At 42.6% G+C, this 26,802-nt stretch overlaps 1 protein-coding gene across 1 annotated transcript; it reads right to left on the bottom strand.

Moving 5' to 3' along the window:
• Nucleotides 1–25,716, bottom strand: LOC308086829 (abnormal spindle-like microcephaly-associated protein homolog). The gene is made up of 26 exons (XM_080430474.1): nt 25,361–25,716; nt 23,641–23,784; nt 21,966–23,499; nt 21,644–21,733; nt 21,386–21,487; nt 21,135–21,287; nt 20,190–20,429; nt 19,528–19,595; nt 19,254–19,395; nt 18,500–18,630; nt 17,666–17,841; nt 16,468–16,613; nt 15,845–15,930; nt 15,440–15,652; nt 14,077–14,281; nt 13,177–13,319; nt 12,119–12,247; nt 10,764–10,958; nt 4,528–10,245; nt 4,234–4,383; nt 3,937–4,128; nt 3,129–3,321; nt 2,816–2,970; nt 1,705–1,881; nt 1,088–1,257; nt 1–292 (listed from the first exon to the last, which is right to left on the bottom strand). Exons 1-26 carry the CDS (start codon nt 25,652–25,654, stop codon nt 190–192), a joined length of 11,049 nt encoding a protein of 3,682 aa, XP_080286600.1. The 5' UTR covers nt 25,655–25,716; the 3' UTR covers nt 1–189.
• Between the last annotated feature and the right edge of the window lie 1,086 nt (nt 25,717–26,802).

The raw sequence follows: 26,802 nt of genomic DNA, 5'->3' as shown, positions 1-26,802 counted from the left end.
TAACTTGCATAACTTTATTGACCTTTAAAACCAGGAAAAGACAATACTGTGTCATAGTATATTTCCCTGTACTACAATCATCATCATCCGTTTTTATGTCTGGAGACTCAGACGCGCCTCCTGCAGGAGACTTGCGTGCATATAAAAAAACAAACATTATGCAATTTCAAACAGTGAAAAACAACATATTTACAGCACAATAGAAAATGCTTCCGCCACCATCGCGATTGCTCGAATAGGATCGACAATATCTTTGAGCTTATTTTTTCCGAGAACCCAGTCTGGTCCAAATCTGAAAAATGGAGAAAAAAAAGGGTTCATCAATTCAACATTGAAAATATTCCTTCTGTTCAACACGCACACAGTTAATAGCACACAGCCACTATATGTTGGGGTCCTTTAGGATTTTACAGATTCCCCCCTAACGGTCCGATTCCTTAATTGTTCCTTTTTACGATTCCTATAGGGCAGTGGTTCTCAACCAGTGGTCCGGGGACCACCAGTGGTCCTTGAGGGGGTTAGATGTTAATACATTTTCACCCCTTTATCCATATTGTATACGTTGGCTATTCAAAAATAGCAGATCTACAAGCTCACAGCGCGTCACTTCGTACCGCGCTGCAAGCTTATAGATCTACTATTTTTGAACATTTTAAAAATAATTTAGCATTTTTTAACACAAATCTTCTCTTCTGGGGGGTCTCTGGCACAAAACATTTTCAGAGGGGAGTCCGCGGCCAAATGTATATCAATTTAGGGGTCCTTGGCATGAAAAAGGTTGAAAACCACCGGTACAGTGGGTTCCAAATGAACCCTTATCTGGCCTTAGTCTGTAGCTCTGAGAGTGTACAAATGGAACCCAATTGTTTCCTTTTGTACACTCTCAGAGTTATGATGGTCTTTTATTTCTAAATTAAAAGGTTTGAGAACCACTAGTATTGTAATTGCATATAGCAGACGTGAAGCCCATATACCGGCTCTGACAGTGTGATAAAACTGGTTCCGGAAACGGTTCCAAATATGAAGAAACCGATTCCAGGTCCTCATTGTTGGATCCGGTTCCAAACCCTAACAGCCACACACTTACTTTGGCACAGGCCGGGATTTGCGAGGCGTCGCTTGCAGGAAACTCCCGTTGATGGATGCATTCATCTTGTTTCTGACGAGTGTTCTTTCTGCATCCATTTTAAATTTGCGGGCTGTGAGACGGTAGATGCTAGAGATCCTATCCAGAGCCTTGGGGAGTGTCTTAACCTCCTAAAAGTTGCACAAAAACAAAACAAAAATCATCATTCAACAAAAAAAAAATCAAACATGATATACTTGTAACTTGTTTCAATCGAGTTGAAGATTACAATTTTAATCACTAAAATCCAATACTTTGCTGACCCAATGGTCTGGCAGGGGGTCCCCAGAAAAAGTTAATATAGCATAACATCAGTTTCATAACGCTATATACATAGGCTAATTGAAAATAGCCGCCATGTAGTGAGCGTTTTTTTATTTATTTTTATCGTGACAATATGTGGACTATATTTTTGAAACACTTTATCAACACTAATCTTGTCTGGTGGTCCCTGGAACAAAATAATTTCAGATGGGGGTCCATGGCCAAATAACATTAATTTGGGGGTGCTTGACATAAAAAAGGTTGCAGCACAGTGAGAAGCACTGCTGTACATGGACTGGATGGCTGCTACAGACCTGAGCCCGTTGCCGGTCCTGAAGTAGGAGAGCCAGGAGGAAGCAGGCCTTGGTAAAGATACTGCCTCCTTTGTCCGCCACCTTATCACCAGCCTTCTCCCGGTATCTCTGCAACAGGTCCAGCAGTGTCTCTACAGAGTTCTCCACTGCGTACACTGCCTCTGTGGTCTTATGGTACTGAGGTAGAAGGTTGAAAATTAGAACATTTCATCATGTTTTAAGAGTTAACATATTGTCGCTGTCTGGTAGAATCCTATTCATACTTTTATAGATATATATTTTTATGTTTTCTTATACATTAATGCCCTATTTTATACTTTAGCGTATGACAGTATCACGCAAAAGTAGACAAAATAGTTGAATTGCCATTTTCTTCATTTTGAAGAATTCATACTATGACATGCCCAAAATAGGTCTTTAAATGTAATTTAAATTTTAAACAATTCAAGTATTTACTAAATATTAACTACATTGGTTCTGTGGAACACAGATTATCATTATTTTATTTCTTGAAAAGTACATTTTTTGACATACAAGGTTTCCACCTGACAGCAACACTATTAAAGTTGTTGCAAACTGGGTTAAAAAGAAAAGGACAACTGCTCACTGCATGTAAAGAATAGTAATATAGAGTGCCATAATGTCTGTCCTGAATGTGGAACTGAATGTCTGAAGGAAGTGTAACAGACCAGAGAGGAAGCTCTAGATATGTTTCTTCTTTGTCTATCTAGTCATTGAACATTGGGATGTCTCTTTTCTGTTGAGATAGACATTTTGAGAAGGGGAACATAGTGTTTCACATTGGACAGAATGTGCTGATGCACATTCCCCCTTTACTGTCACATCCAGCCAAAAAACAGAACAGTGGAATGAACAGACTAAAATAAAGGTTACCTGGAGCATGATATTCTAGGTAAAATGTGAATACATTTCTAAATGTGACTTTTATGCAAGCTGATGTTACAAGCCATGACAAACACTCTAAATTAGTGTACTAAAGCAGTAGTTTTCTCCGACCCAGGTAACACACTAATGTTTCCAGCACTTGTATTCCAAGCCATTAGTAATTAAAAGTGTGTATGTAATAAAGCCAGCTCCTTGTTCCAGGTACCTTGGTGAGGTTGAGGAGGATCTGGATGGAGTGAGCTATAATTTCCATGCACGGTATACTCCTGTTGCAGGAGCGGATGAGGATGAAGATGTTCACTGTGGCTCCGCTCTCCACCAGGCGTTCACAGCACTCCGGTGACAGTCTGGTCGCCGTCTCTGTACAGATGAAATACATACAACATGCATAAAAGAAAAATAGTACAAAAACGCAGAACAACATGGAGCAGGATTATTTTGGATGGTGTCCTGCAATACATTTACACAACTTCATCTCTTTAGCAGATTTTACAGTAAAGCAGATGGCAAGGCCTTACCCAGGTTTTGTAGGGCTTCCAGAATGTGAGCAAAGTCTTTGTATTTAAGGAGGTAGTCCAACGCTATGGATGTCTTGTTGCACAATTTGTCTTCTTCTCGGACACCAGTGGACACTCGTTGTAGGCAGCGTCTCACTTTCACCACTTTGGGATTGTCATGAAGCATGCGGGAGCGATGCCCTCTCCACAGAGCCTTGAGAAAGGTAGAGGAATAGAAATAGAATAAAGGGAACATTTCTAACTACTTTGCACAACATATTTCACTGCGATTTACTCCTTGAGCATATTCAATTAAATGCATCAAATAATTTAGACAATTATTTGAACCGTTCAAAAATCTAAAGGCAGTGTAATTGCCCCAAAAAATTGTAATTAATAGCAAATAAGTAATAATAATATTGTCACTCGACTCTGAGTGCATTGAATACATGAGTGAATCGAACACAAGAGTGTAATAATGGGAGACATCTTGTGTTTTCTTTAGTGAAATCTATCAGACACTATGATTTTATCCCTTGAAAATACACTATTCTACTACAAGCTACAGAATATGTGCTGCTTCACACGTTCTTATGCACTTCTGTGTGCACGCTGTATTACATTTGTTTCAAAGCAAATGCCACTGTATATTTCTAATTAAATTAATTTAAAGGTTTATTCTTTTAATGAACAAATGAATCAATTACGAAACTAAACAATTCTCTCTCCCAGCTAAAGTCAGCTCATCCTCCTGGCGCTTGAGCAATGAGCACGTGGGGAGAGGTTGGAAGTAATGACACCAATTGTAATGGCATCCCTAGTGTAGTACCTGAGCTTTGATGATGCCTCTCTGGAGCCTCCTCTGGCGCTTGAGGAGAAGGAATGTCTTGGCGGCACGCTGGATGACGGCGGCAGCATGGCGGCGATGGGCTAACCAGTGCCTGACAGCTCTCTGAGCAATCACTACTTTCCTCCTCTTGGCCAGGAAACGGGTCCTCTCCTGCCTCGCTCGGACCCATCGCTGGCGAGACAAGGGAAATAAGTTGAAGTCTTGAGAGTTGGAATCGTCGCGGAGCAACTCTTATACTGAAACTGATCTGAACTCCTATTTAAAATATAGACGTACCTGTACGGCGATGACCGAGTGGATCTGTTTCTTTGCAGACTGCAGGGCCCAGTGGGCTCTCAGGGATCTCTGGATCCTTATGGCACTGAGGTGGTGGAAGGCCGCTGCAGCAAAACGTAGCCTCTTCTGTGCCTCGCCTGCCTCTTGTACCTAGAAAACCATAGTACAGTTAATACTAATTTTAATGTAATTAGTAAAAATACACAAGTCAAAGTCATAGAACCAGTTTTCATTTAAAGTAGAAATTTGAAATATAAAGTAATTCAGTGTAATATGGGTGACTGCTACCGTTACCTGACGTCTTGTAATCCAGCGTCGACAGTAGAACTGTAACGTAATGGCGGCACTTCTCATGCGGTTGCAGTTGTCCCGCTCTGTCCTAGCTAGCCAGACTGCCCGGACCCTCCGCTGTAGAACCACAGTTGCCTCCCTCTGCCTCTTGAAAGTACGCCTCTGGACCGAGCATCGCCAGCAGGACTGTATCAAGGTGGCGGCTTGATTTTGTCTGGCTCTCTCTCTTCTAGCCTGATGGCCTCTTAATGCAGCCTGAAGGATGATGGCAGAGCGTTTCATTTTCAGGAATCGTTCCCTCTCTCGTCTTTGAAGAATGCAGGCCCTATAGTATCTCTGGATGAGGATGGCAGACAGGCGCATGGCCTGGAATTTGATTTGCTCTCTGTGACTTCTGAATGCAGATTGGATGACAGTAGCTGCTTGATGCCGACCAGCAACCTCCCGTCTTGCCCTGTGACCTCTGTATGCTGCCTGGAGACAGACAGCAGCATCTCTCAGTCTCTGGTATTGATGCATTTGCTGCTTGGCTGCCAGAGTGGCTCGATAACGTTGCTGAATAGTGATGACGGAGGACTTCAAGGTGAGATAGCGTCTGTGTTCACAGTGGGTTCTGTAGGTTCTCTGGATAACGGTAGCTGCATGGTGCTTTTGTTTGTGTTGTTGCCTGCTCTTCATACCACGGAAAGCAGCTTGTAAGATAACAGCTGCATTCTTCTTAGTATTTAGAGCATGTACCTCCTCTCTCATCAGCTTATTGGCCCTGAAACGTGCTTGCATTGTGTTTGCAGCCCACTGCAGTTTCTTGTAGTGGGCTCTCTGCAGGTACTTTCGGATGTGGGACTGAATGGTTATTGCTGCCATGCGTTCAGTATGCATCTGCCGCCTGACAACCATCCCTCTGTAGGCTGCCTGGATGGATATTATTGCCCTGCGCCTCAACAGATAATTCAACCGGTCTTTTTTTGCCAGGTTAATTGCCCTGTATTTTTGCTGACAGAAAACAGCAGCACTCTTGATCGCCAAGAAGTGTTTTCGGTCCTTTAGAGTATGGAACCTTCTCTGAATGACAGTTGCTGCCCTGTGCATATTGTTGAGCTCACGTCGCACAAAATGACCTCTTAACGCAGCCTGAAGGATGATGGCAGAGCGTTTAGTTTTCAGGAATCGTTCTCTCTCTCGTCTTTGAAGAATGCAGGCCCTATAGTATCTCTGGATGAGGATGGCAGACAGGCGCATGGCCTGGAATTTGATTTGCTCTCTGTGACTTCTGAATGCAGATTGGATGACAGTAGCTGCTTGATGCCGAAGAGCAACCTCCAGTCTTGCCCTGTGACCTCTGTATGCTGCCTGGAGACAGACAGCAGCATCTCTCATTCTCTGGTATTGATGCATTTGCTGCTTGGCTGCCAGAGTGGCTCGATAACGTTGCTGAATAGTGATGACGGAGGACTTCAAGGTGAGATAGCGTCTGTGTTCACAGTGGGTTCTGTAGGTTCTCTGGATAACAGTAGCTGCATGGTGCTTTTGTTTGATTCTCTGCCTGGACTTCATACCACGGAAGGCCGCTTGTAATGTGGTGGTAGCCATTCTGACTCGTTGGTACTTTTTCACCTGGATGCTTCTCAGTTTCTGAGCTCTAAACCACTCCTGAATTACACTTGCTGCCCAGCATTGCCTCCTAAAGGCAGACTGTTGCTTATGCCTCTTGAAGTTGGCCTGAAGGACAGTTGCTGCCCTGTGCATATTGTTGAGCTCACGTCGCACAAAATGGCCTCTTAATGCAGCCTGAAGGATGATGGCAGAGCGTTTCATTTTCAGGAATCGTTCTCTCTCTCGTCTTTGAAGAATGCAGGCCCTATAGTATCTCTGGATGAGGATGGCAGACAGGCGCATGGCCTGGAATTTGATTTGCTCTCTGTGACTTCTGAATGCAGATTGGATGACAGTAGCTGCTTGATGCCGAAGAGCAACCTCCAGTCTTGCCCTGTGACCTCTGTACGCTGCCTGGAGACAGACAGCAGCATCTCTCATTCTCTGGTATTGTTGCATTTGCTGCTTGGCTGCCAGAGTGGCTCGATAACGTTGCTGAATAGTGATGACGGAGGACTTCAAGGTGAGATAGCGTCTGTGTTCACAGTGGGTTCTGTAGGTTCTCTGGATAACGGTAGCTGCATGGTGCTTCTGTTTGTGTTGTTGCCTGCTCTGCATACCACGGAAAGCAGCTTGTAAGATAACAGCTGCATTCTTCTTAGCATTTAGAGCATGTACCTCCTCTCTCATCAGCTTATTGGCCCTGAAACGTGCTTGCATTGTGTTTGCAGCCCACTGCAGTTTCTTGTAGTGGGCTCTCTGCAGGTACTTTCGGATGTGGGACTGAATGGTTATTGCTGCCATGCGTTCAGTATGCATCTGCTGCCTGACAACCATCCCTCTGTAGGCTGCCTGGATGGATATTATTGCCCTGCGCCTCAACAGATAATTCAACCGGTCTTTTTTTGCCAGGTTAATTGCTCTGTAATTTTGCTGACAGAAAACAGCAGCACTCTTGATCGCCAAGAAGTGTTTTCGGTCCTTTAGGGTATGGAACCTTCTCTGAAGGACAGTTGCTGCCCTGTGCATATTGTTGAGCTCACGTCGCACAAGATGACCTCTCAATGCAGCCTGAAGGATGATGGCAGAGCGTTTAGTTTTCAGGAATCGCTCTCTCTCTCGTCTTTGAAGAATGCAGGCCCTATAGTATCTCTGGATGAGGATGGCAGACAGGCGCATGGCCTGGAATTTGATTTGCTCTCTGTGACTTCTGAATGCAGATTGGATGACAGTAGCTGCTTGATGCCGAAGAGCAACCTCCAGTCTTGCCCTGTGACCTCTGTACGCTGCCTGGAGACAGACAGCAGCATCTCTCATTCTCTGGTATTGATGCATTTGCTGCTTGGCTGCCAGAGTGGCTCGATAACGTTGCTGAATAGTGATGACGGAGGACTTCAAGGTGAGATAGCGTCTGTGTTCACAGTGGGTTCTGTAGGTTCTCTGGATAACAGTAGCTGCATGGTGCTTTTGTTTGATTCTCTGCCTGGACTTCATGCCACGGAAGGCCGCTTGTAATGTTGTGGTAGCCATTCTGACTCGTTGGTACTTTTTCACCTGGATGCTTCTCAGTTTCTGAGCTCTAAACCACTCCTGAATTACACTTGCTGCCCAGCATTGCCTCCTAAAGGCAGACTGTTGCTTATGCCTCTTGAAGTTGGCCTGAAGGACAGTTGCTGCCCTGTGCATATTGTTGAGCTCACGTCGCACAAAATGACCTCTTAACGCAGCCTGAAGGATGATGGCAGAGCGTTTCATTTTCAGGAATCGTTCCCTCTCTCGTCTTTGAAGAATGAAGGCCCTATAGTATCTCTGGATGAGGATGGCAGACAGGCGCATGGCCTGGAATTTGATTTGCTCTCTGTGCTTTCTGAATGCAGATTGGATGACAGTAGCTGCTTTATGCCTAACAGCAACCTCCCGTCTTGCCCTGTGACCTCTGTATGCTGCCTGGAGACAGACAGCAGCATCTCTCATTCTCTGGTATTGGTGCATTTGCTGCTTGGCTGCCAGAGTGGCTCGATAACGTTGCTGAATAGTGATGACGGAGGACTTCAAGGTGAGATAGCGTCTGTGTTCACAGTGGGTTCTGTAGGTTCTCTGGATAACGGTAGCTGCATGGTGCTTTTGTTTGTGTTGTTGCCTGCTCTGCATACCACGGAAAGCAGCTTGTAAGATAACAGCTGCATTCTTCTTAGTATTTAGAGCATGTACCTCCTCTCTCATCAGCTTATTGGCCCTGAAACGTGCTTGCATTGTGTTTGCAGCCCACTGCAGTTTCTTGTAGTGGGCTCTCTGCAGGTACTTTCGGATGTGGGACTGAATGGTTATTGCTGCCATGCGTTCAGTATGCATCTGCTGCCTGACAACCATCCCTCTGTAGGCTGCCTGGATGGATATTATTGCCCTGCGCCTCAACAGATAATTCAACCGGTCTTTTTTTGCCAGGTTAATTGCTCTGTATTTTTGCTGACAGAAAACGGCAGCACCCTTGATCGCTAAAAAGCGCTTTCGGTCCTTTAGGGTATGGAACCTTCTCTGAAGGACAATGGCGGCTCTGTGCATCTCCGCCACCTCAAGTCTCGCTCTGTGACCACGGTATGCAGCCTGGATGACGACAGTAGCAGACCTCATGGTTCTGTACCTCTGCATCTGCTCGTTTCTAAGCCTTCTGGCCCTGTAGCGCTCCTGCACAACAACAGCAGCACACTTGGTGGCAAGGTAGACCACGCGCACTTTGTGCATTCTGAAGTGAGCTTGAATGACAGTGGCAGCGTCCTTCTTCTGCTTTAGATCTTCTCGAACTCTGAAACCTCTGTAGGCAGCTTGTATCTTCATGGTGGCATGCCTTAGCCGTCTGTACTCCCGTTGTTGTTCTTTGCCCTCCAGGAGAGCCCTGTATCGGCTTTGGATGATGATGGTTGCACTCTGGAGGAGCAAGTATCGTTTTCTACATCTCGCCATTCTCACCGCAGACTGAATAACAGTAGCAGCCTGACGTTTTCCTCTCAGCTCTCTTCTAACTTTCATGCCTCGGAACCCTGCTTGGAGAATGACGGCAGCTCCCTTCACCTGAAGGTAGTCTGCCCTCATCACCTTGCCAGCCGTGTAAGCTCTGAACTGCCTCTGCATCACTATGGCTGCTGCTTTTCTTGACTTATACTGTGTATGTGCTTTGTGCCGACGGTAATGGGCCTGTATTAGTGTGGCACTTTGGTGCAGGTTCTCCAACTTCTTCCTGTCGGCTCTCCCCCTCCAAACAGCTTGTATAGAGAGTGCAGCGTGCCTGAGAACCTCATACTCCTTCCTTTTCTTCTGAGCCAATGCCATTGTTCTATACCATTTCTGGATGGCCATGGCTGCTGTTTTCAAGGACAGGTAGCGCCTTTGAGCTGCAAACTTCCTGAAAGCCGCCTGGATAACTGTCGCTGCCTGGTGCTGCTCTTTCAGTAGTCTCCGTGCAACATGGCCACGATATGCTGCCTGTATGGCGGTAGCAGCAACTCTCGCCTTAACAAAATTCTTCCTGTCGAGATCTCTTTTCACAGAGGCCCTGAACCAGCGTTGGATCACGACAGAAGCTTGTCTCGTCACAGTTAGCCTTTTTCTGACAACATGCCCTCTGAGGGCACTCTGGATGACAATGGCAGAATGTTGCCGAAGCCTCAAACTTTGAAAGCAGCGCCTCTGCGTGTAACCTTTGTAATGAGCCTGAATGACGAGAGCACTCCTCTTGATTTTTGCATAACGAAGGAGACACGTGTGCATTCGGTACCAAGACTGAATCTTCAAGGCAGCAGCAGTTGTTCGCGCCGTCCTTTCCTTGTGCCATTTCCAGAATGCGGTTTGTATCACTTTGGCCGCTTGGTTCAACCTCTCCAGTCGCTGGGCCTTCCGTCTCCGGTAGTTCCTCTGGAGCTGGACGACTAACGTTCTAAGTGAGATGTATTGCTGCCGCTCTCTTCTTGCTGTGGTCCATGCTCTTGTGTATTTCTGAATAACTGCCGCAGCCCACAGCATTCTGGCATAGGCAGAGGACGCCCTCCTCATCCGCCAATGAGCTTGAACAACAATGGCACTATAGTTGAGGTGCTGGTAGGCCCTCCTAGCGGTGTACATCTTCCACTGAGCCTGCAGTGGACAAATAATTATTGTAGAGTATGAGCTATTGAACTTATTCACGATTAGCTTATAGTTGATACTCAAAGTTATACACATTTTGAAAATAGCAGATCTACAAGCTCACAACGACTTGCACTGCGAGGCATTGTGAGCTTGTAGATCGGCTAATTTCACAATTTTTCCTCTTATATTATTTGACAAATGTTTGACCAGTTTTTATAGTTTAGTTTGTTGATTACTTTTGATGCAGTAATGGTCTTTTTCTTTTAGGTATTAAAAAGGTCTTAAAAGTCCTTAAATTGTTATATGGGGACCCCCGCCAAAAAAAAGAGAATCATATGGGGTCTTGACCCCCAGGTTGAGATCCACTGAATTACACAAGCCTGAGCAATAATGTATACTTTATTCATGTGTGGTTTAAAAAGATTTGTTGGGTGAAGATAAATGTCTCTTTGGCTACTCCTGTACGTTTCCTACATCTCAAAACATTCTTCTTTACCTTCAAAATGTGAATATAAAAATCCTACCTGGATGACTGTGGCTGCATTGCATCTCAGAGCCTGGCGTTGAGCCTCCTCCTTCAGCCTCAGAGCATTGCGGGCTGCATAACCCCTCCATCTTGCCTGGATGGCAATGGCAGCAGAATTCTGCCTTTTAGCTTTCTGCCTATGGAGAAAGCTTCTGACCACCACTTGGATCTTTACTGCAGCCACGTTTCTTTCCTGTATGAGGTCATGGAACAAGATGGAGGCAATATTAGGTGGGGCTTTAGCGAACGGTCCATTACTGATGTATTTTATGTGATAGAACAAAACGTGAAAATCAAAGACCGTGTAAACCACAGACCTTATTTCAGGCATCTAAACAAAAACCCATTAAAAAAATATATAAGACTTCAGGCTTATTCTGGGTTTTAGGACTACAAACCTCTGCACTCTATTGTTAAGGAGATATGTTAACAGTAAAGGGGCACATATATATTATATGCACTATATATGCAGCCAAACCATGTCTATGATTATTAACATTCACCACTTACTCAAAATCAATACCGTTAGCTGTAACAATAATATACATTAACCAAAAAAAAAACGTTAGAACTAAGAAAAATAGCACATCTCCTCCAACAGAATTAAAGGCCAACAAACACTTCTTTCCTGAAAGTGTTCAGATTATGTTTCCAATTTAGGCATCCCAGGCTAAATTCAACCCTAACCCTGATAAATTCAACCCTAACCCTGATAAGAGTAAGCACTAAGCGCCATGAACCATTAATAGGTTATATAAGTGGTTCTCAACCAGTGGTCCGGGGACCACCAGTGGTCCTTGAGGGGGTTCCAGGTGGTCCGCAGCTAAATGATGGAGTTGGTATAACCAAAGGGACCCTTATAGATCTTTAACCCTTGAGAGCGACCCTTACGGGTCCATTTGTTTTCAATTTACGCTCTCAAGAGTTAAATTATTGCTAAACATCTGCATTACGTAATTAAAGAATAGTTATTTTGATCAAAGTCTGCCTGTCATCTCTCCTATGGTACTAACATCAACACAGCATGGAAATGTGGACAAAATATTATCAAACGACAACAAAATATTCTAAGTTTTGGGTCTGAGAGTCTAAATCTTGTCAAATGGTGGTCCATGACTCAAATGCTGAATAAATAATGGACCTTGATAGGGTTGAAAACCACTGGATTAAATGGTTATGAGTAAGTGAGTTATCAGAGTGCCAAGAAAACAAGTCATAGTGCATTGCAACAAAGTAACTAGGATAACAGGTAAACATCAAAAGCCTTAGTTTCTTTATGTGGTGTATTCTCCAGTATGGGGAAATGAGGGTGTTTCTTATTGATCTTTGAACACATCGACGTGATTAACTGACCTGGTAAAGTTCCTGATCTTTCTTCAGCCTGTACTTTCGCCAGGCGTCCTGGATGACCCGAGCAGCTCTGGTCTCATTGCGCAGATCCAAGAGACGCACACACAGGAACGACAGGTACGACATCACAACCTGGAAAACAACACGGATGTGGTGATAAGGAAGCAATGCCACTCAATTATTCACATTAAAAATAATATATCATGTCTGGCAACAAGCAATCCTTGTACTAATACTGTATGCCCTAAATATCTAATAAAGTTCTACTCATGACCCTCGTCTGCACTTCCAATGCATACCGTAAGTACTTTACCATAGTTATCAATCTGTGCCCTCTCATCCCAAACTTAGTTGCTGGTTCATAGATTACAAACTGTGAGTACAACTGTTCTTTTAAACGTCACACAACTCCTTCATAATATCACAAATGTTCACTGTGCTCCTGCAACAGAGCATCATGCTCGCTGTTGCCCGGTCCATACAATGCATGTGTATGTGTAATGCCCACATTACGCATACGACGACCTGGGTGTTTTAGCCTGTTATTGCCCGTCTTATTAAAAAAACAATGCCTACAACTCTTAGAAAAAAGGAAAGCGTAATAATCAATTAGGTTTTAAAACTTGGATGGCTTGCATTTTGCGACAGCATTGCTGTCCATGGTGCTTAAGGGTCAGGGTTGGAGTGGACACACTAATAAGATGCATGTGTGTGTCCAAAGAGCACATTGTGCTCAAACTGGTTCCTGAAACTGTGCTCCAAATGGCAACGGTCACCCCTGTGTGTTTAATTATGCTCAAAATATAATATAATAATATGAAGCTTCTTATTTTCCGAGTGGTGAGCATGGCAAGCAGACCGGGGGAACAGCCTTGTGTTCTCCCAGTTCAACTGTACTCACATGCTGTGTGTGTCAGTTATGTACTGTGGTATTTGGGTTACCAATTACCATATTGATTCTTAATGTGCTTCTGCCCCAATTAAATTTTGGGCACATGTATTGTATGTTGCAAATAGTGATTGACTTTGATATGGTCTTGGCAGACTTGAGCCACTCTCACCTTCTCATTGGGGATGGTGTTGGACATGTCAGCTGTGTTTATCATGGCAGGTACTCCACCCAGGAAAGTGACGGCAGAATTTATCAATTTGAAGTTGTTTTTCTCATTCTCCAGGAGCTCTTTGTAGTCCAAAGAGGAAGATTCTGTAGAGTAGAGAATAACACAAGAACATAAAACATTGGTGGTAAGGATGGCCTTTTTTCCCCCCCAGTAGTCAATTAGTAAAGACAATGTTCAAGTCTCACACACACACACCACATCTGTAGCATGTTCAATGTGTATCAAACTACAATGGAACTGGCTGCATCCCAGTGTCGGGGTGTCGTTTTTAAAAGGTTACTGCTTAGCAAGGAAGCTGGCTCTCTTGCACTGTGACTGTAATCCTTCCAGGTTAAAGTACTGGTTTCAGAGGAGCTCACAGTCTCGTGATCAATTATTACCAATACCATTAACTGCAAACTGGTAGTTGACACCTGTTACACACCAGATATTGGACTATTGTCTCCAAGTCAGTAACAGTAAGCTTGATAAACTCTACAAAAGGCTTAATTTACTGCTTTGTCATATCTCTCTCTAAGGGAGGGAAACAGATGATATCAACATATTCATTCATCACCACTGAGCAGTCATACTATGTTAGTTAGTTCAGAGAACATCACATGTAATGAGTAGAAAATGAGAAAGAGAGAGATCTTTTTATGTTAACTTTGACAAACTTAAAATATAAAATGTTTGATATAATTTAATTTGTCTTGCTCTCCCTTTCCCCTCTCCATAGTCTTCTTCTCCCTTTCTGGAAAACAACAATGCCGCTTACGCAAAACAAATGTCAGCCACGTCTTTACACCTGTAAACCAGTGACGTGACAATAAAGTAAATTCTAACCCTATAAACATTTACCATCTTGGCCCATCTGCCTGGAGTCAAAGGAGCTGTCCGAGTCACTGCCTGAGGAGTCGAGTTCTACTCGGCCCCGGTGGGAGCACTCCACGGTCTGAGTGGTGCATTGACTGACAGCCTCCGCTGGCAGCTGGTTGGGGTGGTAGTGGTGGATCAGGTGGCAGAGGACACGGCCATCAGAGAATGACACCGTGAAGTTCTCTGCCTGCACAGACGGGAACAAACAAGTTACATAAGTTGGTTGTTGTCTTGTTTTTAACACATTAAGACCTGAGGCCGATTCTACCAATCAGTAGTTCTATTTTTGAAGATTTTTTAAACATCTTGAAAGTGTGAGATGTACGAGCTTGAATATCAGCGATTTTTTAATAGCCAATCTAAAATGACAGATGCTTTCTTTTTCGTTTTTTTTTTATAGTATATAATAGTTAGGTTTTCCACCTACACTTTACTTTTAAGAATAGACTTTGGTGTGCATTAAAAACCTTCACATTAGTTTGCCTGAAGACCTTGTGTTTGGTCAAAATGTTGCTTGTTTTTCCTGAGTACACTACAGGCTTTATGCCTTTTATGTCATGTGTACGTTATGCTGCCATCTTGGCCAGTTCACGCTCATAAAGGGATTCTATATCTCAAGTGGTCAACCTGGTTAAATAAAGGTTTAATAAAAAAGAAAACGATGACTAACTCGAAAATGTGCTCCTCAGAGCACAGGTCTCTGCCAGGCGAGTACTGTTCCTGATTAATCCCGTCTTACCTATTTATATTACATATTGTCACGTGTCACGTGAAGCTTGACCAATGTTCGCTTGGCGGGTAAAACGTACACAACATACATACACCCAGTGTGAAGTGAGCGGTGTTATTTAGAAACAACAGTGGTCATCACAGTGATGGAAGCTCACTTAAAAAAAAATTTTTTTGAAGTGCGTGGTGCTATTTATAGGTTATTATTTCATCATGCGTCTCGTAGCCAATCAAAGCAAAGGGTCTGAATAGAGTCAGCCAATCACGGTACAATAGTACATATTGTCACGTGTCACGTGAAGCTTGACCAATGTTAGCTTGACTGAGACGGACACACACACGGAGGGTAAAACATACTCTCTCTTCGGCCTGGCGGAGACAATAATATCAATAATAATAACTGATAGAAACATGGCTGTTATCAGCAGTAAACAGAAATTGTCAATCGCATAATAAGCTTGGATCAATTACTGGGTGACTGGGTCACTGCTGAAAAGGTTTGTGCATCCCTGATTTAGAGGATACATCAAAGGATTATCAAAACATACTGTACAAAAGCATATTCAAATATCTACACCAAGAAAACTCAACAGCCAAGAGTCATCATTCTTCTCACCTTCAGGCCATAGAAGTCGCAGACAGCATTAACCCAGTCCATCAGAAGGGCGATCTTGGTGCTGCTGTGTTTGTATGGCGCCCGGACCTTTGCACTGCTCAACGTTAGGCCCTTATCAGCCCTCAGAGAGGCCAGCCTCTGTTTAGTGCTCCAGGTTCTCTTCAGGAAATCTATCTCCTCCCTCAGCTGTTCCTCATCCAAAATCACCTCCACCTAAAGCAGGAATTTGAGGGCACATGATACGATATGATAAAGTACTAGTAGCTATAGCTGCTACATTGTACCAGGGATGTGCCTTAGAGGAGTGAGTAGAACATCTCTTCTACCCAAACTGAAACGGATTGTGGGATTTTACATGTGTAATCCATTTGTTTTAAATACCCGTGGGCAGAATTGGGTACACACCTGGAAGGCAAAGATGATTTTCCAGAGGAGGCTCAATGTCTTTTCCCTGTGTCCATCCACAATATCTCTGGAATCGATGGCAGATCCTGCAAATACACATTTTGTGACAATCAATGATAGCATCGTTTAATCCAAGTTGGTATTGACATCGCTTATATTTCCTTCCCTTCAATGGAAAATTCTAATGACTCTTGTCCATTCCATTTTATGTTTTAGGGAAGTGTATTTTAATGTTGGTTTAATCAAGTTTATTTTCAGTGCAAGATTAAAGTAAAATTGTTTTAAACTGACTGAGATAATGTACAATTATACTGAGGCACACTTGCAGTCTTGCACACAAATACCCTCTTTGAACAATGTGTGATTTGTTTCTCTTTTTTTTATAACTGTGTATAGCAATTCAATCTTTTCATTATGCAGATTTGTCTTGGTAGGCAAACAACAGCTGTTTCAAATTAAATAAATGGTGTTTACAAACAAATGACAAGTGTTCACACAGAAGTGACAGATGCAGTCAATGAGCGGTAGAAAATGTAGAAAATGTGGCAAAAATAAATAAAAATACCATGACAATAAAATGAATACATTTACTCTCCATGAAAGGAGTAAAATATGCTAATTACCATATTCGTCCTTAAGGTCAACACCTCTGTCTTTGAGGACCTGCAGTGCAATTTCCACGTTGTGGACCTTTTGTAGGCGGCTGATGGCAGGAAGACGCAGTTTACGTGATAGACTCCAATCCTTGATGAACAGCTCCATCACACGCCTAGAGGTAAAGCCCACATGAAAGTGAAACGAGACATACGGACAACACAATGCTCTTTCATAACCAGCCCTGGGTGAGGTGAGAGATATGGACAGAGAGGGTGCTACCTGACGAAGGCCTTATAGAGGCCGAAACGTTTTTTTTTTTACCGCTCTATTCGTAAATTGTTTTGGGAGCATTAAGACCTTCTCTTTCTTTACAGAAAGGGTGATAAGCCATGTCAAAATAAAGTCAAGCACTAAACTCAGTTGCTGTGGTAAAATTTCACAGCTTAGAAGACACTAGTCATTATCCAGGCACAAAGACACCAAAACGGAGTGGAAAACCACACCCCGGCAAACCACACCCCGGCCATAGCTGAGTGGTTAGTGAACCGCCTAGGGAGCCAGAGGCCCTGGTTGCCCCAGGTACGATTCCAGGCCACGCCAGCATATGTGTCGATGAAATGAAATTTGTCCCTGAGCAAAGACTTAACCCCTAATTGCTCACAGGCCCTCATTGGAAACAAGCCCGCAAGGACTTTCATGAACGTCCTGTTAAAAGGAATTATCCTTATCCCCTCACTAGTTTACAGTTATATTGACAGCTATATTAATCTATTTATTGAATTAAAGTGTGAATCAAATGTTATTTTCTCATTGTCTGTGTTATTAACTATACTAATGAAACCTACGGTTGCTCAAGCACTGAAGCATAGCCGTTATTGTGAAGTATGGCTAGTATAGAGTTTGCATGCAGTTTGCAGTCCAGACTTTCATCTGCCAACCTCAACTTCAGACTAGTAAATATTAACATACATACATCATTTATTTATTCCTGCACAAGACTAAAGAGCACCGTACTACAGACGTTTTCCCTGTATATGGATTTGTATCAATACAATTTCTCATACCCTACCGTTTTCATACAACCAAAACACAATGGAAGGCTACTATAATCATTGGAAGAGAGCCACAGTATTTCTGGAATGCAATGAAGAATAGTGTTCTCTAATCTACATAATCTTCTAATTCTATGTGTGTAAATTTGCCCAAAGAGTACATTTCACTTACACTAGACGAATTCCACATTTCAAGTCAACTGCCAAGTTCCTCACAGCAAAGTTAAACTCATCCAGGGGTGTCTGACCATGGGATACTGGTAATCCCAGGTAACCAAGATGCCGAGGAAGGATCCCCTCTCCACTCAGGAAGTCCCTGGAAAATGCCAGGAGCAGGTCTTTGCTCGTCTGTAGCAGCAACAGTAACACAGATTAATGGGGATTAGCAAAACGAAGCAGCATGGCAAAAAAGCATGTGAAACCGTATTCAAACCCGAAAGACAACAGAATCCTTGAGACAATTTATGTGAAACAAAACATCTCATTTGAATTACTAATTTGTATAGATTTAGAGCTTTTGTCCAGTAAATTGGCACGTAGAAATATTGATGGGCCATGGGGATTAGCAATATTTCACAAACAATGTTTGATCAAAAGGTCAGTTTGAATTTTTACTTTCAATATTTCGTGCCAATTTTTCATTACCATGAACAGGTTTGGATCAGATTAACCACAATACAAATTGGAGCCAATGGAACCAAATGGGTACACTCTCATAGTTATGGGGGTCCTTGAAATTTAAACGTTTGAGAACCACTGTGCTACACTAAATGGAACAGAGCCTTCATTAGTATCATTGGTAACACCTGTGAAGGAAGTAAGGAAGGGGCCCAATTTCCTTCCAATATGGCTGCTGTGCATAGAGCCTATTGGTTAAAGGAGCATTTTGGTCATGTGGTGCAGCTTCACTTTTTAACCACATGTTCATGTTGTGGTTACAAAGGTTTGGGCCGATTGCAAAAAAAACATTTATGTTGTCAGCTTGCGTGTGGGGGTGCTGCTCTACCTTGAACTCTGCGTCCATGCAGAACAGGCAGGGGTCATGCTCAATCAGTCGAGACTCTTTGGCCTTGTCCAGGAAACACACCAACAGGAGCAGCTTCTTCAGACTGAAGCGGGACAGCGCCTCCTCGTGGCCTAACCAAAGAAAGTAAAATGAGCATCAATGAAGCCAAAATTGAACAATGTAAAATCTCCAGTGGTGTAAAGTAACTAAGTACATTTACTCAAGTACTGTACTTAAGTAGACTTTTGAGGATTTGTTTTACTTTACTGGAGTATTTCCCATTTTCTGTACTTTTACTCCACTACATCTCAGAGGCAAATATTGTACTTTTACTTCAATACAATTACTTGAAAGCTGCAGTTACTAGTTACTTTTCAGATATAAATTATGATATCATGAAACATACATTAACAACTTTAGCCCTATTTTATACATAGGCTATTTGAAAATAGCCAATCTACAAGCTCACGACGCGTTGTGAGCTTATAGATCTGCTATTTTCAAAATTTTAGTACTTTTACTTTTCATACTTTAAGTACATTTTGATGCCAAAACTTTTACTCAAGTACATTTTGAATGCTGGACTTTTACTTGTAACAAGAGTATTTCTATATTGCAGCATTGGTACTTTTACTTAAGTAAAGAATTTTAGTACTTTTTCCACCACTGAAAATCTCTTAGTATACTTTTACAGTGCTTGTATCAGCTCTTTCACTCTACACAGACAGTACATATACAATTGTTTCCAAATTACCATCTTTGTAAAGGTTAGGCACTTTGGCATGTCTGTATTGAGCAGCAAGGTCTGGATTCCACAGCAGTCGTTTGAGGATGAACACGGCCAGACCCAAGACATCACCGTTATTCTCCAGTGAGACCAGCTCCCCAAAGATAGTCTGAAGGTGTGCCAAGATACAATTGATGAGAATCATGTCAACGAACATTAAACACATTAAAAAGGGAGAAAACCTTGTTTGAAACACAGTTCAGAGAACAGAAGTAAACACAACATTGCTGTGTGCGAATACCTCAAGTCCAATCCTCAACCACAGAGGATTGTACGCCAGCAGCCAATTAAGAACTTTTTGACGTTCACCTATGAAAGACACAAACACAGAACATTACAACCTTAGTTACAAAGGCCTTAAAATGGGGCTTCAGTCTACTGCAGTGCTTCTCAAACATGTTTTTGGGCAAGGACCACCTATCCAGGGATCCAGGTCCTTTACTGCTCCCCACACCCAATTAAAATGTAGTTCTGCTCAAACAGAATGAATTATAAGACCACAAAGTACATAGATAAAGTAATCTTCATTCTATGGCTGGGCATTTAACAGGAAATATATCAAAACAGATATTTAGAAACAATAACCGACTTATACCCGAATAATCGAGAAGCAAGGTTTTTTTATTTTATATATTTTTCATATCAATGAATCGACACGAAAGAAATCCTGATAAATCTTTTATAATCGACTAAAACGATTAGTCTGAATAACCACTTAACCCTGCATTATACTTCGTTGTACGATGATGGCGTACGAAATAGTGAAAATAGTCGATCTACAAGCTCACAATGCGTCGAGATGGGACGCGTTGTGAGCTTGTAGATAAAAAGAAATGTGTTCATTAATCAAGGCAAATGTTTGAAATAATCGTGATCACTCAGCCCTATACTTCATCCACTTACCGATGTCCTTCCAGAGGTGCCGGTCTTTTCTTATCAACAGCCTCTTGGCCTCCACTTCCTGTTCCAGCTTCTGGATGGCTTTGACCATGGCCTCCGATGTGAACAACTGGCAGGCTGCACGACGGAGGCGGTTCAGCCTTCGCCGAGCTGTGTATGTGCTGAACGACATTTCCTCTTTGGTAGGAGCTTTGGGCACATTGAACGTGTCATCGCTGCTCATGGCAAGAGACACAGCATTCACTGCAGGAGATGAAGACAAGAGAGAGGGAATGAATAGAGCTCTGAGATCTATAAAGCCACACACACACACACACACACACACACACACACGATTAATTAATTCAGTATATATGTTGTGTTGGAAATGGTTAAGGGATTCTTAATTTAATGAGGATAAAATGCCTCGAGTAAGTAAGCATGATACTTCATTTACAACCTGCACCAAAAATCCCACCCCAAAAAAAAGTGATACAATTTTAGATTTCCAAATAGCAAATTTGACAGTTAGACAGTTTTTAAATGAAGTATCAAGCTGACAAAAGGCTGTTAATATTTATATCAACATTATCACTGGATGAACTCAGCAAACGGCATATTTAAACAGGTCAGGTTTCCATGAAAGTCACACAAATCATTGGTTAATCATTGGCTGGAATTAAAATTTAAGACTGCACGCACGTCCATGTATACACCATCCAAAGCCCCATATCGGTACTTCCAGTTCCAAATAAATACATGGCACACTCTAAAGTACAGATACAGGACTACATCAAATAGTACAAACGTGATTGTGACAGCACTAAATGCCCTAAATAAAGGGCAAGGACAAACAGAAATCACAACTGGAATAGGGGACCGTACCTAGGAACAGAGCTTGTGAAACCAATCCTATGGGCCAAAGACTGTCAAAAGAAAGTCTAAATAGACATATTGATTTAATGTTACCTTTCCCTTTAGCAACTTCAGTGTTTACTTTGAAGTCATCTGGGGTGAGGACATAGTTAATCCACCAAGTGAATCCTCTCTCCTGCTTCTCAATCCACCTCTCATCATAGAACATATTCTTGGCTGCAAATGGCATTGGGTGTCTTGGTATGACTGTAAGAAAATCATGCAAAAACATAATTTTTTTAAATCACAATCCACACAACAAAAACAATGCAATAAGAATTTTGCCCATAATAAACATCAAATACCTGTTTGTGCAGGCTTAATGAAGGTCAGCTTAGACTGTGCCACTGCAACAATTCTTGCTGTCTTCACAGGCCGCGCACCAAATGACTTCAAAGAGTGTGAAGCTATGAACGCAATCAGAAAAATATTTTCCAATATAATTATCTGTCCTTCATATTTTTGTCATGAAACAAAAAAAGGATGTTCATGCAAACATAAAATAGATTCATACTATGGAACAATTGACATCTTAACATCACAGATTTGAGCCTCACACACACCTTGCGATAGGTTCTTGGAGCTTAGTTGCTTGGCTTGGGTAGGGGCCACTGGCTGTGCGGTCTTTACAGAGCGCACTGAACGCACTGAACCTGCAACAACAACAAAAAACAGAATGCAAAACTCATCATGGGGCTGCACAATAAAATAGTTTTGCCAACTATAGCTATACCACTAGGTACTCCTGTAATAAGGGTCTCAATTCTTCTAACAAGACATTCAACAAATCGGGGCTTTCAAGTTTCAATGGAGATCATGAACACCAACAGCGTATAAAATAATTATTTAGGCACCGTCTTTCAAATCCATTCCACGTTTCCTCACCTGCTGTTCTCGTCTCCTGCCTCTTTGATACGCTCCTCTTTTCTTGCACCGATTTCTCCTTCATAACCGCTGCCACTCTTCTCCTTTTACCTCTCTCGGTTTTCTCAACAGTCTCCACCTTCTCCCCCTGCAAGAACTCGTCACTCTTCCTCTTCTTGTTCCTCACCTCCAACACAGTCAGGCTGTGGATTGGGAATGTCAAGTCTTCATGGACGGACAGAGGCTTGAACATAAGATGTGGCGGAGTGGTTATTAAAGATTGCTTAAGCGCATCACAGGGAAGAGGAGAGGATGGAGGAGACGTGACGGTGAATGTATTGTCAGATGGGACTGAGAGCACTGAAGAACTGACTGGAAAGGTGATAGGGAAGGGTGCCATGGTCGGGGAGCATGTGACTTGGAAGGTTGCGGGAGCAGGCAAACCATCATAGGCTGAAGTCATGCTGATGAATTCTGACTTCCATAGCGGCCGTCTGTTTTCACGTAGAGGGCTGGGTGATTCCTCAGTTCTGCTGCCGTCACATTCTATGACAGGGAGGTCAGGGGTGGCTGGGCTGGATTCACAGTGACCGCTGGCATCAGTCAGCTCAAGTGTTTTCTCCAAGAGCTTTCGTCTTGACTTCTTTATTATTCTCTCGCCTGTTGCAACCGGGGCTTTGACCTTTGTCACGGTGGCCGAGGTAAAAGAACACTTCTTAACTCTTAGGTTATCACCAACCTGGATCTCTGGATCAACAACCTGGCTAGTCGTGCCTGGCTTTTTGTTCACAAAGAATGTAAGTCGTGGCTTACTGGACTCTGACTCCACGGGGCTGTCAGGCAAAGACGTGAGGGCATCGTTTTCGGAGCCACCGCCATAACTTCCACTCAAGGATTCTAATGAATCTGAATAACTGGAGTTTGCATTGGGAGGACTGGCATTGAGATGAATCAGGTCAGAGTCGATGATGGCCAGAGCATCTCTGACGGACAGAATTTGAGTTTGGGGTGAAACACGTTCACTTTCCGTAGCCACGGCATCAACAGGGCTTTCAAGTGACCGTATGCGGGGCATGAGGTTTTTAAAGCTCTCTGGTGTTCCAATGGGTGAAAGTGTCCTGTTCAGCACTCTGGTAATCACTCTGTGCTCAGGCGTGCTTACCAATTCATGAGGCTCAGCTGAACTGTTGGTAGGCTCCATGGGATTGGCAACAGGGACAAGCAGAACAACAGGAGAGTTATTCTCAACGTTGTCCTGGTCTGACAGGACCTCTGACTTTCGCCTCCGAGCGGGCTTAGAAGCCCTCGGCTGCGCCGATTGCCCAGGGTTGTCTTCAATGGGGCTGTACTTGGAGAGGGACCTCGCTCGCACTGTCTCTCCCTCATTGAGCAAAGAAAATGGGCTCCTGGGTTTTCCACGCATGTATTGCTGGTTCCGGGGAACTTGGAAGGTCTTATTGGCTGCAATCTTCAAGGTGGTCCCCGTTTTCGGGCCTCTAGGCGTGACTGATCGGTCACCTGCCCTCTTGTTTTTGATTGAATCCCATAAACTTTTCTGAAACACAGTAGAGATAATTATGAGATACTGTTTTAAATTACATGCTCCAGGTAATGGCAATATATGGCAATGTGTGATTAAAATCAATGGACTTTTCACATGCCAAAATGTCTCCTGCTTTTAAGCATTTTGTTTTACCTTTTTCTTTTTTGGTGCCTCTGCTCTCCCAAGCACAACAGCTTGATGTCTGAGGACGCCATTTGCATTGAAGATGACCAGCTCTCGAACTCCACCTTCTTCAGATGGCGTCCAGGTTATTGTCAGAATGAAATGGCTTCCAGGCTGCCAAAATAAAACAAACAGGTATGGTGTGTTGGTATTGCCAAATTGTAGTTTCTAGAACACAAATGTAATGAGGTCTCACTCACTAGGAAAGGGTTGGCCAGTCACTAGTTTATGTCACTCTATAACTGTGGAGCAACTCAGCTGTGGTTCCTTCCTACTATTATGAAGTTAAGCTGCCTTGGTGAGCTCAAGTTCAAGTTACTATAATCTCAGTTAAAGGTCCAATACGTCCAGCGGTCATTAGTTATAGAGGTAAATTTGTAATAGCTGAGAGAATCTTACATACAGTTTTGTACCACAACGTTACTCTGTTTTTTATATATATGAACAAGTTAATTAACCACTGGGTCCCATTTTATACTTTGTTGCACATAGGTGTCAAGCATAAATAGCAGATCTACAAGCTCACAACACTTTTCAGTGCAAAGTATTGTGAGCTTGTAGATCTGCAATTATTTGTGACATTTTCAGCTATAATGACATGCCCAAAAGTGGGATAGATCACAAATCGATATTTTATTAAATTATTGATCATCGATTGATCATCGATATTCTCGATTAAATCAATTAATTTGATTTACTGTTGCACCCCTAAACACACCACCACTACAAATAGCATTTATTTGAACCTTAACGATATGTATAAAGAGCTCTTAGTGCCGGCCGGGAGATTTATTTTACTATCAGCATTATGTGTTTACTTTGACAACAGGTAGAGTGGGGTAAAAGGCCTGCCTTGGCTGTATTTTTCAAACATCAAAACAAAAACAAATCATCACCGTATGTCACAAATTGTTATTCACATTTCCCAGCTCCCACTACTACTGCTCAATGCAATATTGCATGATCTCATTTCATCAAGGTCTAGTTATTACACCAAAATGGTAACTGATCCTAAAAAAAGTTGTAAACACAATGAAATTAGACTTCTTCACTTATTTTAGGCACTGGGAGGGAATAAATCACAATCTGTGTGTAAATATTTATTATTGGTCTCTGGGGTAATTTTGACAGTTTTAAAGTTCCATTTTGTTTTAAATAGTTAGTTTGCTATAGTTTATATACGTGTTACAAGTCATAACTGAGTACATAAATAACACATATTGGCACTCGCTTGCCAGCTAGAGAACCCACTATGTTTCAGGGCTAGATACCCACTTGAAAACAGCATGCTAAGGACATTAATAAATACATATAATAAGTACAAATACATTCATTTGGGGGGTCCTTGACAAGAGAATATTTGAAAACCACTGTTTTAAACGACATTTAGGAAGCATGCCTAAAATAAGAAACACGCCCAAAAAAAAAGGAACCACTTCTTGGGTTTTAAATCCTCTCAACGGACATTGTATTGAACTGCACTTTCCTGTTCATTTTTTGCAAACTGCTAATAAAGTATTCAATCAATAAAAAAAAACAATATCTACAAGCAACTTCACAGAAAAGGAAGCCCAACAACGTCGCTTATAATAAGCGGACATGGCAACGCTGGCATTAAGCAATTTAATAACGAACGAACGAACACTGACTCCACTGTCTCCATCCAATCCAGGTTTCCTCTCAACGTTACCTGAATGGTAAAAGTGCTGTGATCCACAGAGAAGCCCTTGGAGGACGGCATCTTCTCCACCCTAACCTGGGCCACATCGTCCTCGGTCGGATTGTCAACCCTGAGAAGGGCAGACCTGGAGGAGCCCAGCCTCACACAGCCGAACGTTACGAACGGAGCCTTGGAGAACTGCAGCAAACTCAGCACTGGAATATCATTCTCTTTGTCGCTGCTGCTGCTGCTGTCTTTCCTTATTGGACTGATAATGTCCAGATATCCGTTCCGAGTCCTCGTGGAACTCTCACCGAGGGCCATTTCTTAACGAACAATGTTTAAAAAACGCACAAAACTAGTCTGTAACACACGCTACATATCTAACTGACTGACTGAGTTGTTTGGTGCCGTTTAAAACCATGCGAGTGCGACCGTTCATCAGCCCTCCTTCACGGTTTGAAATCGAGACCGTTGTGAAGTCAGCCAATCACAGTGGAGGAGCGGCTGTATATGGTCCGTTTGACCAATGGGAAGACAGAACGACTTGAACGGCGTACACAACATTCATTTATCAGCCTATCGGGAAACTCTCATTGCGTTTTAAAGTAACGTCTACGTCACTACGTTGCTGTTTGCGTCTACTGCGTGCTTGATCGGTGCGTGGGTGGGTGTGTTGTTGGGAGGCGGTAACCATAGAGTTACTTACAGACAGTGGTGGAAAAAGTACTAAAATGTTTTACTTAAGTAAAAGTATCAATACTGCAATGTAGAAGTACTCGGTTACAAGTAAAAGTCTGGTGTTCAAATTTTACTTGAGTAAAAGTACAAAAGTATTTGTATCAAAATGTACTTAAAGTAGGCCTACCAAAAGTAAAAGTACTGAAAATAGAATATGTTAAATGTTGGGACAAAGTGAGGCACTGCAGCTATCCCTATTTGAGCTATTATGAAATAATTCAGAATCAGTTGACATCAAATGGGACCATAATAATGCTTCAGGGAGATATATATTCCGTTAATTAATGTCCACCTCAACAGTTATGCCTACTAGCCTACTGCCATTGAAAGTGAAATATACCAAAGTGATCCACTTCAGTACATTAATCTAATCTAAAAACATAGCTATGGTCCCATAATAATCTACTGTAATGTGTTATTGAGCTGACTTTCTACTCATGACCAGCTGAGGGCAGCATTGTTCAGGAGATGTACGGAGAGGGATGTGTGGTGTTGGTGTTGGTAGGATTTATTTAGCTAGTTGCATCTGGCATAAAGTAGGACTACATTATTATGATTAGTAGTAGTATTACTACTAGGCTACTATAGCCTACTACTATTACAATTATGATGTTTTAAAAATGTCATACTATACCTTTAATGTCCCAACTTTCTTATACATCTTGAGGCCTCCCTCCCTTCCTGTGCTTTTTTCTATTCCTTTTTTGTGGTTAAATATCTCCCTTTCCTAC

The sequence above is a fragment of the Gymnoscopelus braueri genome (genome assembly GCF_963280865.1).
Source record: "Gymnoscopelus braueri genome assembly, chromosome: 6".
Taxonomy (NCBI): Eukaryota; Metazoa; Chordata; class Actinopteri; order Myctophiformes; family Myctophidae; genus Gymnoscopelus; species Gymnoscopelus braueri.
This window is presented reverse-complemented; position numbering and strand designations above follow the sequence as displayed.